The 17,221-nt window shown below is 36.0% G+C and overlaps 1 protein-coding gene and 1 pseudogene across 5 annotated transcripts in view; both read right to left on the reverse strand.

Annotated features, from left to right (window-relative positions):
* The window catches only part of SPIRE1 (spire type actin nucleation factor 1), a 246,510-nt gene that overhangs the window by 218,672 nt on the left and 10,617 nt on the right, over positions 1–17,221 (reverse strand). For all 5 annotated transcript variants that reach the window (XM_074340400.1, XM_074340396.1, XM_074340397.1 and 2 more), the window contains exon 2: positions 3,220–3,254. Coding sequence is in view for 4 of the 5 variants with exons in the window: in XM_074340396.1 (XP_074196497.1) it covers positions 3,220–3,254 (35 nt within the window). In the remaining variant the exon portion in view is untranslated. The remainder of the gene's footprint in view (positions 1–3,219; positions 3,255–17,221) is intronic.
* On the reverse strand, positions 3,745–5,964 carry LOC109434428 (lysosomal-associated transmembrane protein 4A; annotated as a pseudogene).

Below are 17,221 nucleotides of genomic sequence, written 5' to 3' on the forward strand. Positions count from 1 at the left end.
TTAAAGCAGGCTTTATGCTAAATGCTCTACAGTCACAACAACCCATCTTTCTGTTCTCAAGCACAAACACCCTCCATACAGCCTCCTCCCAACAAAAGCCCTTCCAATTCAGAAAGGCCAATGTGAGCCTGCACTACCATGTGGAACTGGTGATATGCTATTCCACTTCATCCAAGATCCTTCACACTTCTACTCATCTACTCAACTTGTGAGCAGCCTCTCTATTGGTCTGGACTGAATGCCAGCAAGAGCTTAATCAGGCTTTTAGCTTACAAAAGGAACTGGAAATCTCTTTTCTCAATAGAAAAACAATTTAAGGGCAAAAAGAGACTCTAGCAATCACCTTTCTGATCCAGTATAATCTCACTCTCAAAGATGACCCTGTCTTCTCATTGACAAAAAAGATTGGCTTAAATCCATGTATCAAGCGTTCCCTCAACTTCCCACTGTCTACCTCAGGGCTCTGGTTTTACCTCTCAACCCTCAATTCTGTTTCTCAGGAAGAAGCACTTCCGTTATCCATCATGCCCCAGCCCAACAGTTCTCAAATTCGTTTTTTAGGACCCTTTTACATTCTAAAAAGTTACTGAGGAGTCCAAGGAACTTTTGTTTATGTGATCTGTAAAATATCAACATTTACTGTATTAGAAATTAAAACTGAGCTTTTAATTAAATCATTTAAATTAAACTGTTTTAAAATAACGTTAAACATGGTAATATCAATAACATTTTTAAGGAAAAACTGTTTTCAAAAAAATAGTGAGAAGGTTGGTATTATTTTACATTTTGGCAAAACACTTGAAGGTCATGCTTAATAAAAGACGGCTAGATCCCCTATCTGCTTCTGCAGTTTGGTATTATAGTCAGTTTCAGTGGCCTCTGACAACTCCATGGTACACTCTTGAGACAATGAAAGTAAAAAGGGAAATAATGTCTTGGCATTACTTCGAAAATAATTTGACACTGAAATAGTGTCAAGACCCGCCCCCCCCAACCCTCCCACAGGAGAACCACTGCTTTAGTCAAGCCATCTTCCTCTAGACATAGTCCTAAGACTGGTTTCAGCAAACATCCACTCTCTAATTTGGACTCCAGTTTCATTCTCTTGGCTCCTTTACCACCACCACCAAATGTACCGTCTATATCCCTAACCTAAAAAAAAAAAGGAACAAAATTTCCTACTTAAGCTCTTTCCTCCTTCTCTCAAGACACCAAACTTCTTGAAAAGTTCCCACTGCCTCTGCTGCCCCTCCTTTCTATTATTTTAATTATCAAAGTATACACAGAGATATCCTTTTTTTAATCCAAATATAGATAAATCACCATTCACAATCCCAATCTCTTTCCCAGATGTAATCACCACTGTTACTCCTAGAAAATACCCTGAACCTATTTTGTAATTTAAATATCCGATTGAAATTTTCAGTTTCTTATGAGTTTCCCTCTTCAAATAGTTATACAAAAAAAAAAAAAAAAAATCTAGAAGAGAGTTCAGTTTAGGTTCCAATTCTTTTGGTGACCAGAGTAAGTTACGGATCAAATGATAAGGGCTAGGAGGTAAGATAAAGTGACACTCCGATACAAAGTAAGCACTAAACAAAATATTAAAACCATGTTGATTTTATGTCAGTACAACATACAACAGAATAATGAGACTCATGACTACTAGTGCCTCATATGTAAAATCCTCACATTTCATTACCTAAATGCAGTTGAATGCTGACTATATTTGTATCATCTTGATATATATACATATATACAAAGGGTGCCAAAAAAATATATACACATTTTAAGAAAGAAAAACTGTATTAAAATTGTAATACTCAATATATACCAATAACAAAAGATGAATACAAGTCACGTTTGACTTCTGCAACTACAAGAGGTACTCAAAGTGGTTACCATCAGCGTCCAGACACTTCTGATTACGGCGAACTACTGCTTGAGCAACATTGACCAAAGTGTCCACTTGTGTACATTTCTTTGGCACCCACAGTATATAAAATTGTGTCGTAAGGGTTTATAAAACATTTTCACATATATTATCTCTTTAAAATTTCACAACCCATGAGGTCAACAGGGACTATCACTAACATTTTGTAGGTAAGAAAGCCAAATTCTGAAAGAAAAAATTGCTTGCTCAAAATTACATAGCTAGAAAGACACACATCAGAAACCATAGATAGAACTTAAACCTTTGTCTCAAATCAAATCCCACTCCTTCATAGCATATTGAACAGTACATCAAAAATCTTCGCAATATGAAAATATTAAATTCTGGCCTATTTTTAGAGCTAATTTGGAAAAAATTGTCTCTACTTCCAAAGTAAGGATGATGCAACAGCTCCTGAAAAGACCATCACACATACATAACACTCATAGATGCTGCCCTCCTATTTCATGTTATCCTTGAAATTCCTGCAAGGAACACATAGAAGTATGTGGACATTTCTTAAATTTCACAATCTGAATTTTTAATTATATTATTTAAATTATTAAAAATTAATAATCCTATTTACACAACAAAGCAATTCATTCATTCTTAATTTTACTGAAATACAACTTCCAAGTTCCTATTCTCTTCCTATACCAACGTAGATCCATAGGAGTCCAAAATATTTAAATGATTTTATTTGTTATGACACATTAGAGTGGATTATGGAGAAAAAAAATGAACTTAAACTGAATCATAGCTAATTCAATTTCACAAATAACACAAGAAAAATTTTAAACTATTACTAAGCTAATCTTTATAACTCTCCCTTATATTTTAAAAATATGGACAAGGTAACTGACTATTCTTCACATTTTACTCTTCCTAAACATGAGAGATGTATACCTCCTCTCAACACATTCTTCCCGTGTTTCCCAGAAAATAAGACCTCGCTGGACCATCAGCTCTAATGCGTCTTTTGGAGCAAAAATTAATATAAGACCTTAAGACTGGGTATAACATAATAAAGTAAAATATAATATAATACAATATAATATACTGGGTTAATATAATATAATATAGTATAATATAATATAATACCAGGTCTTATATTAATTTTTGCTCCAAAAGACACATTAGAGCTGATTGTCCGGCTAGGTCTTATTTTTGGGGAAACACGGTACCAGAACACTGAAAACTCATGGTGACATAGTTCAGTACTCAAAGTTAGTCTACATAGGACTGCAAAGCTGCTTTACTAAGAAATATTTGAGCATTTCTCTTACCTCTGTTTCTGTACAATGTGAATATCCCAATTTACCTGTAATAAAAATACAAAGAGTTACTTTCAAATGATTTCAGCTTTTCTTAATTTTAAGATTTATTAAAGCATCTTATCACAAAGATAGAAACACATACATATTAGAAACATGCAACCATTATCTTCCACAGTCGTTAAAATGTTATGTATTTTTCCTGTTTTGATGACTGAAAAGTCCAGCTCTTATACCCAACTCACTCACCCTGCATATTTAATTCATCCTTCCTGAAAGTATCCAGGGCAGCAAATAACCAAAATACAAGCTATTATATAAAGAAAGTAAAAAAAGAAAATGTGTAGAGAATAATCCGTTCCCACCCCCCAATTAAAGCCAAACAAAGGCACTTCGCTCTTGCTTAACCTAGACTATCTACAAAAATTCCTAAAACAGACTTAACAAAAAAGCAAAACACAAAAACCTGATTTTAATAGATGTCCAAAAAGCTTGTTCATGTTTGAAATGCTTAAATAAAGGAAAATGTAGTTTATATCAAACAAGATTGAAGAGCCCTGTATTGAAGCATTCTGTAAAATAAACAAGACAAGATAGTATAGGTTTTAGTGACAAAGGCAGAATTTCTTTAGGCAGGATGTAAGGAGGTGGTGGTTGTTTTCCAGGCATTTTCACTGCCATTTCATTGACTGGCAAAACATACTATGGAAGTGCTTCAAAGGCAGAATACACAGCAATCTCTGGCATGTTTCTGTTGTTGATGTACTATAGTGGTTCCAAACACAGTTGATAAGCCTTAAAAATGATGAATAAGGCAAAGAACACAAGAACAATGAACAGGAGGCAGCTCAAGTCCATGCCAGGAGTTCATCTTTATAGAGAAAATCAGGTAATTGATCCAGATAGTCTTTGATTCTCGGCAAATGAGTGAGAGAACTGATAGCAACCAGGCAATTGAAAAGGAAGTCAAAAAGCCAGTAACAGAAGAATGGAATAAGCCAATTCCCTTGATAAGAAACGGCCCCATATGCCAGCAATGAACTGATTATAAACATAAAAACAGAGACAGCAAAAAGAACAGGCATTATCAGCCATTCCCTCAGATGAGTAATAATTGCCAATGACTTCATAGAGAATGTTGACAACTGGCGTTGAATTTGGATGAGTTACCTCCACAGTAGCCAAAATTGCCACCAATTGGTTTACCACCATGTACAAGGTCCCCAGGATGATTGTCCCAGCGCAGCACCGGGTACTGTGAAAGCGGTCAGCTGAGGGCCACTTGAAAGTCATGGACACCACTGGGAATCTCGTGGACCTTGTTCTTGGCTGGGCCCCTAACAAAGGTTTTCCGCCCAGTGTTTTGAACCCAGATAGCTCTGTCACCGAGTCCAAAACCAAACTACTATCTTCAACTCCACCCCCAGCCCAGGCCCCAGCCAGCAACTTTGCACCTGCACAATGAGTCTATTTTAGCTTTTTTTATCATCAATAAAAATATTTGAGGGGCAGCTCAGTTGGTTACAGAGCAGTGCTCATAACACCAAGGTCACCGGGCCAGTAAGCTGCATCCTCCACAACTAGATAGAAAGAAAAAAAACCACTTGACTTGGAGCTGATGGGTCCTGGAAAAACATACTGTTCCCCAATATTCCCCAATTAAAAAAAGATTTGAGCTATTCTGGTCGTGGCTTTATGAAAAATCAACACAAATAAAAGGTGCTAAGATGATCAAATATTCTAGAAAGTCTCGCTTAGAGATTTAAGTTTTAAGAAAATAAAAGAAAATGATGGGAATAATATGCTCAATTGTAACAGAGCTAAAACACATACACATATTTAACTTGCATATATACAAATGAATGAAAGCAAAATAAAAATACTTGTAAAGTCTTGCTTTCTTTTTAAAATACTTTAAAATACTTCTTGAAAGTACCTTTTAAAATACTTTGAAATACCTTTCAAAATCTTTAAAAGATTCTTGGGCTTTTCCCCAAATATATTTCCAGTTTAAAGGTACAGAGACCATTTCAATTAAAGTAGAAATGTTCCAAACTTTTATTTTCTTTAACATGTGATTTTTAAAAATGTATGATTAGACAAAACAATATAATTAATCTAATAATTCTTCCAATAGAAGATCACCTAAAGAATAACTAAACTGAACAATATAGCTACACCAACATTAGTATTTTCTCTACATCATTGAGACATAACACTAAGGAACATGTACAACTATATATTTGTCAATTTGGGTGATTAAACATACTTTTTAATTTGAAAAAAACAGCTATTTTGCAGGAGAATGATTTATTAAATAGTTTTAACAGAAAGAATAGCTAACATTTATATTGGCTGCTAAAAATTTTAATTTCCCCAGTCTACACTTCTCAAATTTCATTATCCTAAATTCAAATATACATTTACCCCCACCTTTTTCCCTCCACCAACACTAGCCTCCTTACCTCCTTCCTCAACCCAGCCTACTACCCCTGCACCTAACCCAGAGTGGTTGTTCTATCAGTCTATGATTTTTTTTTTTTTTTTTTAATTCTGGAATATTGGGGAACAGTGTGTTTCTCCAGGGCCCATCAGCTCCAAGTCGTTGTCCCTCAATCTAGTTGTGGAGGGTGCAGCTAAGCTCCAAGTCCAGTTGCTGTTTTCAATTTTTAGTTGAACCCGCAACCTCGTTGTTGAGAACTCACGTTCTAACCAACTGAGCCATCCGGCTACCCCTCTAGAAGCTCGGCGGTTCATTGTCTTCAATCTAGTTGTGGAGGGCGCAGCTCAATGGATCATGTGGGAATCGAACCAGCAACCCTGTTCTTCAGAGCTCGCACTCTAAACTGAGCCATCTGGCTGCCCAGTCTATGATTTTTTTTTAATGTTTAACCAGAATTTATATACCTTACAGTCTATGATATCACCAAAAATATCATAATGGTTTTTTATATGCCTCTCAAGTCTTAAAATGAAAATAAAGTTGAAACCCACAACTTCTGATGACCTAAAGATCTTAACGTGAAATTGAAGATCTCAGTTTCTGACTGAAACTGAGACCAGAAAAAAAAAGAGGAACCTTTGGTTCTGTGAATTAAAAACGATTTATAAGTGATAATGATTACATGTATAGATAAAATGAGTTTAATATACAGGGACTTATGTACTAGAGTTTGATATATAACTTATTTATATATTAATTCATTGTTATATAATATATATTATAAAGTCATATATATATCATATATTATCTTTTATTTATATATGACTTCTCAAAACATTTGTGCTTTTGGTAGATTAATTATACTTGACTTCTACAGAAACGGTAATTTAACTTACAAAACTATTGTGGACAGGAATAGCTGAAAGAAGGGCACAGACTAGCTCTCAGCAACATTTGAGTTTCTACTCTGTGTAGGAGGAAGAAGGGAGGAAGGAGAGAAAAATATGGTATCACGCAAGACAAGCTTAAAGAGAGTAACCTCTTTCAGAGTACGTGGAAGTATGAGGTGTGATCACAAAATACGGTGAAAGCAGTTGCCAAATGCCATCCAACAAAAAGGCAGGGATCTTCAATAAGGGAAGCAGCACATCAAACCTTAGTAACAGTGACAAGTTTCAATTTGTTTGGTTCAGTCAGTTGGGTGTGAGCTACGGTTGAGAGAAGCAGTTGTAAAGTGTGCCGTAAATCATGGATAACGAACAACGCATTAACATGAAATGTGTAAATGGTTTCATCTTCCATCATGACAACGCTCGCTCTGTGTCACACATCACTTCTGGTATGGCAATTTCTGTCAAATAAAAACATTATGGGGTGTCCTCATCCACCTTATTCACCAGATCTGGCACCATGTGACTTCCGGCTCTTCCCCAACATCAAAATGACCATGAAAGAAAAACATTGTGAATCAATTCAGGTCGTTGAGGCAGCCACGACAGTGCAACTAATAACACTCACAAAAGAGGACTTCCAGAACTGCTTCAGAAAGTGGCAAGAACAATGGGATAAGTGTGTTCAAATTGAGGGGGACTATACTGAGGGGGATTAATGGCAATATGTCTTTTACTGTAAAAATTGTTTTTAATGTAAACATTTATGGTATTTTTTAATCACACCCCATAGTTTGTTTCTTAAAACCGTTCTAAAGCACTTCATAAGAAGACATAGGTTTTTTTATTTCCTGGGAACTTGTCTAGTAAATCTTAAGAGCATATCAGATATTTCAGAATGAGTTAAAAAGAAGGGTCTAAAACACAGCCTTGATTCTTACACATTATTAAAATGCTCATTCCTTTTGAGAAACACTGAAGTTTTGCCTTGCTTTGCAAATCATTCCTCTATCTTTGATGATGTTGAAATATTTTGAAACTTAATGTTTAATACCATTTCAGTTATTTCCTTTTATTTTACATCATCACATAGTTAATTTAGCATTCTAATTAAATTCAACCTACTAAAGTTATTTCACTGAAAGGACAAATTCACTGCATTTAATAATCTAAAATCTTGGTTAGATCTAGGTACCATCAGCTTAAGTTACTGAATTGTACAAAGTGAAGCTGTAGGATTCCAGGGCTTAGAGGGATTCCTTAGGTCTGGTTCTATAAAGTGAGGTGGCCAGTCATTGATGAAAGACTCGAAAGTTTTCAAATGAAAATCCCTTGGGGCTCTTTTTAGCTGTTGGCAGTTTCCAACTGTTAAATCAAGGAATGTATTTCCCCATTTTCCCGTATTATAAATGGTAGGTAGCTGGGACAACACCCCTGCAATCCCTTCGTCTAACCCCATTAACCCCTGCAAGTGGGAACACAGAAACAAGATAACCACATCTACACCAACACTCATGATAGGGGGTCAGGAGCCTTGCAGTCTACTTTTCACGCTGCCATTTTGTACAAGTCATTTGACTCATCAGGTTCAGATTACTCATCTATAAAACGAATAGATTGGGCAAGATCATTTCCAAGGTTCCTTTAAGCTCTGCTGTCATGTAATTGGAATTTTTCTGATTCTTAGGTCAGAGTCTGGGCGGGGATTTGGGTGGCAGAGTAGTGTAGGTGGTCAGGCACTTCATACATAACCACCTTTCCATATTCCCATAACTTAATCACCAGTTCAAATTGAATAACCATAAGTGGTTGTGCACTCTCACAAAAATTTTTGGTACTCTCATAGGAAAGCATTTTCAGTTTTATAATAGAGGTCATTGAAAAAAGTTATTTCATAGGACTCGTGCCATTTTGACATCACTCTATCATTCTTTGAGCACTTCACTACTTTTTGGTGCAAAAAGATGTTCCAGCTTATCTTATAATTTCCCTGTCCCAGCCCTGGGGTCAGCCAATTTCCTAAGCAGTCCTGGTTCCTCTGAGGGGGAATGGGCTAGGTGAGCCTTTGCAAAATGGATTTTTGTTGCTTCTCTCTCTTTTAGAAGGCAGAGCTAGAAAATACATGGCTTTTTTTGAAGTTGTATAATACAAGCAGTCCTAATATAAAATGCCTGTCATAAAGAACTCATCAGCTAAGACAACATTGTCATCTTCAGTAGACATTTTCAATCTTAAATGTTAATAATCAGATAATTCCATTCAGCAGGTCTGCTCAACAAATTACCAGGGAGGAGATTTCAGTAAATACACCCTAGTAGGGCCGCTCATAGCCTTGGATGTTGAAGATTAGACCTTATACAGCATACTCTCTGAAATGGCCATCACAAATTCTGATGAACCACACAATTATTTGGTGGATATTAAGGCACAGTTTCAGAAAAAAATTCACAGATGTTTATGTAGATGAATAATACTGTTAAATTAAGGTACTTAACAGTCTTCGGAGTAGAAACTTCAGCATATGACTGATTATCATAGTCACGTTATCAATATGATTCAAATTAACTGAATAAGCAAAAGTAAACTATGCCCACCAAAAAGACACAGAACCCCTGCAATTTTTAGGATGAATAAATAGCTCTCAGAATTACTCTCCAAATTTATCCTATGTGACCAAACTCTGGGCAATGTTTAGGCTCATTCAGTCATGTGAAAGTATATCTTTTTCATGCTGAAACTGAAAGATAGCAATCAATATACCCTGCTCTTCTGCCAGCTCCCCTCCGGCCCCCTCATTCATTCAATAAATATTTGTTGAACATCTACTGAAAACTATTGGTAAGCATTGATGAAATAGTGTGAACAAGCCAGGCATGGTCCTTGCCCCATATGGCTTACTTTTTAGTGAACACAGACCAAAAAAGCAATCAGATCAAATAATTGTAACTGGTAATAAATGATATTAATTACAGAAAAGGGAGAGAAAGAAAATGACAGAAATGACCCAGTTCGGGGTAGTCAGGCAAGATTCCTTGAGAAGATGACATTTAAATAGAGATCTTAAAGTTGGGTAGCAGCTAAATGCAGAGTGAGAGGAAGAACCTGTTCCAGAACCAGGACTCAGCGTCTAGTAAGGCCCTGAAAGCGTTTGGTAGGTGGGTAGCAAGGATAGATCACACAGGCCTTTAAGAACAGTATAAGGAGTTTAGATTTGATGGAAAGCTACAGGAGGATATTAAACAAGAGTGTGAGTTGATTCAAGGTAGGTTTCCAGGTCAGTCCTGGAAAAAATACTCATTTGTCTCTTCATTCATAGACAGTATGTCTATGATAGAGATCCCAAGGAGAATCCAGTCCCTCTTCACAACCTGAAGAGGTTCTCCCTCCTTGAGATCACCTGACGCCCGTGTGCCCCAAGCCTGGACCTTCAGCCTCAAGTCACCTTTACCATAAAACTCAAATTTAGCCCAATTCTGAAACATAAATTTCTCCTTTATTTTTGAGACCTAGTCTGTACTTTGTATCCCTAATTCTATAATTCAATCCCTTATCTTGAAAAAAAGAAAGAAAGAAAGAAAATACGTGGCTTTTTTTTGAAGTTGTATAATACTTGGCTTATTACTGCCAGTCACCTTCCTAGAGACTAGAGTCTAGCCCTTGGACCTAAAATCAGTGTCTAAAACCAACTACCAGACTTCCCCAGCACAGAACACTTACTGGCTCTTATCTACAGCTACTGTCTACCCCTTCTGGTTCTGCTTGCTCAACAGATGAGCAAGCCCTGCAACTGGACTTCTTAGGGGCTGGTTGCTTTACAGAATTAACAACCCTGGCTTCTGTCCCTCCATGAAGCTAGGTCTCACCACCATTACCACCACCACCCAATCTAGGAGTAAGCTTGGTGCAGACCCCAAGCCCTCCCAACATATTCCACGCACTATAGTAACCAAGTTATAACTGACCCTGTTCTAAAATGGAAGTTTTAAAAATAAGTTTTCCTAATTATTAGAGTGTTATCTTTCTATTTCTATTCAGCAACCTTAATTAACTAAGCATTATATCATCTCATAAAATATCATTAAATGTGAAGTATTTTCCACTGAAAAATAATTTCTTCAGTTTCAGCATAACATTTTTCAACGAAACTCAAATATTACCTTTATTTTATGTAATTTGGCAAAACTCAAAGCTTGTATAGAAAATAGGTTTCCTCTCTTGTGACAATTCTAATTGGATGGTAGTAGCTGTCTAGAATGCTACCTTTAGAAGAGCTGGGAGTTGCCCGTGATCATTTAGCAACATTTGCCACAGGAACAGAAGGGAGTCACAGTGCTGAGGCCACATTTCTGACACTCCTGTGCTAGAGGACAGGATAATGGAAGTTGTGTTTCTTTCTGTAAACAGTGTGGATCTGGACTTAAATTTTTCCCATGTGATATTAATTCAAACATTAATTGTGCTTAAATATCATGAGAGCTCAAAAATACACTGAGATCACAGCACTATATCACATTTCAAGAACAAGGAGAACTTGGAGTGGAATCTCCCCAAATTAAAGAGGTCTACTAGCAAGTGACAATCCCAAACAGTCTCATATTTCCTATCAATTGAAGAATTCTGGTTTTCATGCATTTTATACACACCTCTGTCTATTCTGAGACTCTCCTCTGCCACTGTGACATCTGAGCATGTATGAGACCATCCTAGCCAAGAGGTATCTGCCAGAGAGGTATCTCAGGTACTACTATCCCCAAACTCTAGCTCTTTTAGATAGAGCATCAAAACTGCCATCCATATCCACTTATCCGAATGTTATTCACCCTTTATCAAGATTAGGTATATATGATTTAAATTATGAAAACTACCTAAGCACACATTTTCAGTTGTTTAACCATTACTATATACATATTCAAGAAACACCTTTCTGTAACTAACTTCATAAGTTACATATTTTTATTATACTTATGAGTAAAACCGTAAGTTCTTTAAATTACAAATAAAATATATATATTATTAATCACAAAATGTCAGTTAGGGAGCAACTATCATTAAACAAATTTTAATGAACTTTAATCATTCCCCACCAATAAAATTTAATATTATACACATCAGGCAATTAATGGGCCAACTGTTTCATCTAAGCTATATCTTATCTTACAGATCTCAAATGAAATTGGTTCTAAGAGTTTAGGTGAAAAGTTATATTTACATTATTTTTATTATCAATGTAAATGAGGCTCCCTTCACTCCCCAAAGGATTTAAAGAGACTAAGTTAAATTATTAATAAGTGAATATCAAATAAGTTAAAAAGTGGTAAAGTTAAGGAAAAGCCAAATTCAAGAACATATAATATTTACATGGAAATCATTTAAAACTATAAATGGTGGTCAAAACTATTTAACTTTTCCTGACATTCTGCTAGACTCTCCACAGCCCATTACAATCTATGAGGTGTGATCAAAAAATATGGTCAATGTTTAAATTTAAAAAAAAATTATTATAGTAAAAGACACACCGCCATTAATCCCCCTCAAAACACTTCCTCTTGCTTCAAACACACTTAACCCATCGTTCTTGCCCCTTTCTGAAGCAGTTCTGGAAGTCTTCTTTTGCTGAGTGTCTTTAGTTTTGCGCTGTCATGGCTGCCTCGATGTCCTGAATAGATTCAAAATGCTTTCCTTTCATGGTCATTTGGACTTTGGGGAAGAGCCAGAAGGCACATGGTGCCAGATCTGGTGAATAAGGTGGATGAGGACACCCCATAATGTTTTTATTTGACAGAAATTGCCGTACCAGATGCGATGTGTGACACTGAGCACTGTCATGATGGAGGATGAGGTAAAGACACTCACGAAAGAGGACTTCCAGAACTGCTTCAGAAAGTAGCAAGAGTGATGGGATAAGTGTGTTTGAAGTGAAGGTGGGTATTTTGAGGGGGATTAATGGCAATGTATCTTTAACTGTAAAAAATTATTTTTTTATTTAAACATTCACCAAATTTTGTGATCACACCTCATATGCTAAATACCTAGTGTAGCACCTAAGGTGACTAAGATTTAATGATGGGATGAAGGCTGACACTTCAAATTGTTTCAGCCTCAAGAATCATTTTGTGGACTTCCAAGCATATCTATTTAAGATTGTTTTAGAAGTTCTTTATCAATCTTGAACCAAAGTATCTCAAAATATTCATCTTTTTACAAAGGGAAGAAATGGCTCTGTGAAAACATATGTGTGCAGTATGTATGAGTTGACAAAATGCCCTCATATAAACTTCCTCACAATTTTGAATCTCACAACAATTTTGTGAGGACTGCACATACATTATTTCCATTTTACAGATAAAGACATAGGGAGTCAGAGAGGTTACATGGCTTGCCTGCAGTTATAACTAAGTGATAAGTGTGAGCACCAAGAATCAAAACCACATTTTCTGCAGTCTACTCTTATGTTCTTCCCATGTTACCATGTGACATTCAACAGTTGATCTTCAGCCTTCTACAAGAGCAAAGGAACTTGGTAGGAATCAACATGACTCCATAGGAAAAATATTTTTTCCAGGGCAATTGAATTTCCAACAAGTGTAAGTCATCATCTTCCCACCGTCTCCCGCCCCCCCTGCCTTCCCTACCATCCAGGCAGGAATTCTGAGAGCCAAGATTCCTTCACAAAAACTTACATGTCCTGCTCTGTTTCCTATATCACTCTCAATCTGATTTTTCTTCCCTATTCCTATTGCCTTCATGCAGACCTCCATCATCTCCTGTCTGAACAGCCATAATACTCTATTGGTTGGGCAACTTACAGGCTAGAGATTTAATGATAGCATGAAACGCCTACAGTGTCTTTGCCCTCAGTTTTACCAGTTCAATCCATGTCCTACAAAGATCCCATAGTTATCTTTCCAAAAAGAGTTATCTGCTACCATCATTTTGATGCTAAAATCCTTACATGACTCTGCACTGCCTAGACAGACTATAAATACAAACTCAATGGTAGGGCACAAGAAGTCCTTCACAATCTGATCCCAGCCCACATAACCTCCCCGCCTGTCTCATTCTCCACCACTCCCACACACATCCTATGCTCCCGACGCAGTGGATGCCTACTGCAGAGAAGACAAACCGGTTTAACCTCACGTGCCAACTCCAAATAATTGGTAATGACTGCCTGAAGCACCCCGTTGAGAAGTCTGAAGCTGCTTATAAATTTAGCAGCAAAAACACAATGACTGATTAAGCAGTGTCTGCTTTCGGTATGGGGAAGTCGGTGTTGTTACCACACTACAACCCATTTACACTGTCCTTTGAATAGGTCTTCCACATTTCTAAACCTTTGTACTTACTGTTGCTTTTGCCTAATATGTCCTTCTCCTTTAATCCCATTCCTCATCCTTCAAAACCTCCAGAAAACAGATCTCCTCTGTGAAACCTGCCTTATATCACACCAAGCAGAGTCAGTCACCCTCTCCTCTGTGCTCACCTAGTTTTCTGTATGTCTCTATTATTGTGGAATCATTGTGCTGTGTTAGCTTACGTACCAGTGATCTTCTCGGAGCTATGGGTGCACTTTATTCCTTTTTGCTATCCTTAACATCTAGTGCATCTTAGAAGGCACTCAGATACTGGTGCAATCAATAAATGAAGTTGTGTAACAGGAGATTCCTCTAAAATGGTATTTTCACTAAAATCCAGGAAGATATGGCCAAGGTGGCTGTTAGTGGCACTCCACCACTACTCGTCACCTTTATCTATATACAGAGGGTGCCAAAAAAAAAAGTATACACATTTTAAGAAAGGAAAACTGTATTAAAATTGTAATAATATACACCTATAACAAAAGATGAATACAAGTCATGTTTGACTTCTGCAATTACAAGAGGTGCTCAAAGTAGTTACCATCAGCATCCAGACACTTCTGATTATGGCAAACTACTGCTTGAACAACGTTGACCAAAGTGTCCACTTGTATATATATATATTTTTTTGGCACCCCGGGTATGTCTTTCTCTCTCAGAAATACAAGATATTAAGGGAGTATACTAGATAGAAATTTGACTTCCAATTAGATTGGGCAGGGAAAAAAGTGGGAAGTATGAGGGAAAAAGACAACAGATGCAATTTTTCAAAAAAATGAATTAGCATAAGTGATATAAAAAAGATTTAAGAGTCACAATTTTCAGAAGCTAAATATGAGCGAGCAAATACTGTGATCATTTAGGGATACAGCCTTTACATATACATGACACTGGTCACATACTTATTAAATTTACATTAATGTCCCAGATTAGTTTTAATGTTTAAAGTTTGTAAGGTGCATCATTTTGGAAAACTTTGACAATATCTGCTAATGCTGAACATACACAAACATTATGAACTAGCAATTCCACTTTTAGGTATACACTCAACACAAATGCTACATTTGTTCACCAAAAAACAAGTTTAATAATGTTCACAGCAGCATTATTAATACTATTCAATAACTGGACATCCAAATGTAAGCTCCAAAACCTCTAAATTCCATCTAGAGTAGAATGGACAAATTATGATATATTCATACAATGGAATATAATACTAAAATGTAAATGAATAAACTACAACTGTATGCAACAATATGGAACAATCTCACAAAGTTCAGAGAAAGAAGTTAGAAATCAGGTAGTATAATACTGGTTGATTCTATATTATAAGTTCAAATACAGGCAAAACTTATGGTGCTAGAAGTCATGATAGTGGTGATTCCTGGGGTGGTTGGTGACTGAAAGGGTTCACAGGCAGGCCTTCTGGGATGCCAATAATGTTCTGTTCCTTAATCTGTGTCCTGGTTACATGAGTGTATTCACACTATGAAAGTTCATCATTTATGATTTATTCTATTTTCTGTGAGATACATTTTAATTAAAATTTGCTTTAAAAATTAAGACAAAATAGAGATATTTTCAGACTAACGAAAACTGAGTGAATGCAACAATGGCAGACCTGCACTAAATACTAAAGGAAGTTCTTCAGGCAGGAGGAAAATGATCCTAGAAAATAGTACAGTAATGCAGGAAGAAACAAAGACCATGGAAAGTGCAACTATGTGGAGGAATCTAAATGAACATCAAATTGTACAAAAATATTGTCATATTTAAAAATCTATGATAAACTTAAATACATGTCAACAATCATAAAAAAAGCAAAAGGAGATAAATGGAGTTCCAGTGTTCTAAAATCTCTGCAATGTCTGGAGAATAATACAACTAGTAATTTATACAAGACTAACAAAATGTCACCAATGCATGCTGTAAAGCAACTATCAAAAGAATGCTACAGCTATCCTACAATAGGCAAGCAAGTGAAGGATGATATTTTAACAATTAAAAAAATACTTAATCAAAAGGAAGATAAGGGAGAGAAAATGAATATAGTACTGGTGGGACAAATACAAAGCAAATAATATGATGGTATATTTTAAAACCCAAATATAAGTAATTATATTAAATGTAAATGGAATAAACAATGCAGTTTAAAATTAAAGACTGTTATATCAGATAAAAAACAAATCTAAACTATATTGTGCTTGTACAATACACAACTTAAATGTAAGAATGTAAAAAGGTTAAAAGTAAAATTATGAAAAAGAATATACCACGCAAACATTAATAAAAAAAAGCTGGTGTAACTATACACATGTACCTATAGTCACATTAATAAAAGAGTCAATCCACCAAGACGATATTACAAGTCTAAATTTGCATGCACCTAATAATACAGCCTCAATATATAAGTAAAAATTGACAGAAGAACCCACGGATCAAAGAGGAAATCACAATGAAAATTAGAAAGATATCTGAGTTCAATTATAATGAAAATGTGATACCATATTAAACTTCTATTCATCAAAACACACCATTAACAAAGTGAAAAGGAAAGCCACAGAGTTGGAGAAAATATCTACAATACATATAACTGGCAAATAGCTCGTATCCAGAGTATATAAAAATCAGAACGTATAAAAATGAGAAAAAATAAAAACCATAATAGAAGTAATTAAAGGTTACCAGGGGGTGGGGAAGGGGAGAATGGGCAGTTATTGCTTAATGGGTACAGAGTCTCTGTGTGATAGAAAAATTTGAAAATAGATAGTGGCGATGGTTATACAACATTGTGAATATAAATAATGCCATTAAATTAAATGGTAAGTTTTATGTTATACAAATTTTATAAGAAAAAAAACACATTATAGAAAAATGATCAAAAGACCTGAACAGGAATTTCACAAACGAGATATCCTCATGGCCAATAAATATATGAAAAGGTACTCAACATGATTACTACCAGATAAATGCAACTTAAAACCATTATGAGGTATATACCATTACATACCCACTGGAATAGCTAAATTTTTTGTTTTTATATTTTTTTATTTTATTTTATTGTGGAACATTGGGGGACAGTGTGTTTCTCCAGGGCCCATCAGCTCCAAGTCATAGTCCTTCAATCTAGTTGTGGATGGCGAAACTCAGCTCCAAGTCCAGTCTTTAGTTGCAGGCGGCACAGCCCACCATCCTGAACTGAACCAGCAACCTTGATGTTAAGGAGCTCGCGTTCTAACCAACTGAGCCATCCAGTCACCCCTCTGGAAGTTCAGCAGTTCACGGTCTTCAATCTAGTTGTGGAAGGCACAGCTCACTGGCCC

Source organism: Rhinolophus sinicus, linkage group LG09 (assembly GCF_036562045.2).
Source record: "Rhinolophus sinicus isolate RSC01 linkage group LG09, ASM3656204v1, whole genome shotgun sequence".
Lineage (NCBI taxonomy): Eukaryota > Metazoa > Chordata > Mammalia > Chiroptera > Rhinolophidae > Rhinolophus > Rhinolophus sinicus.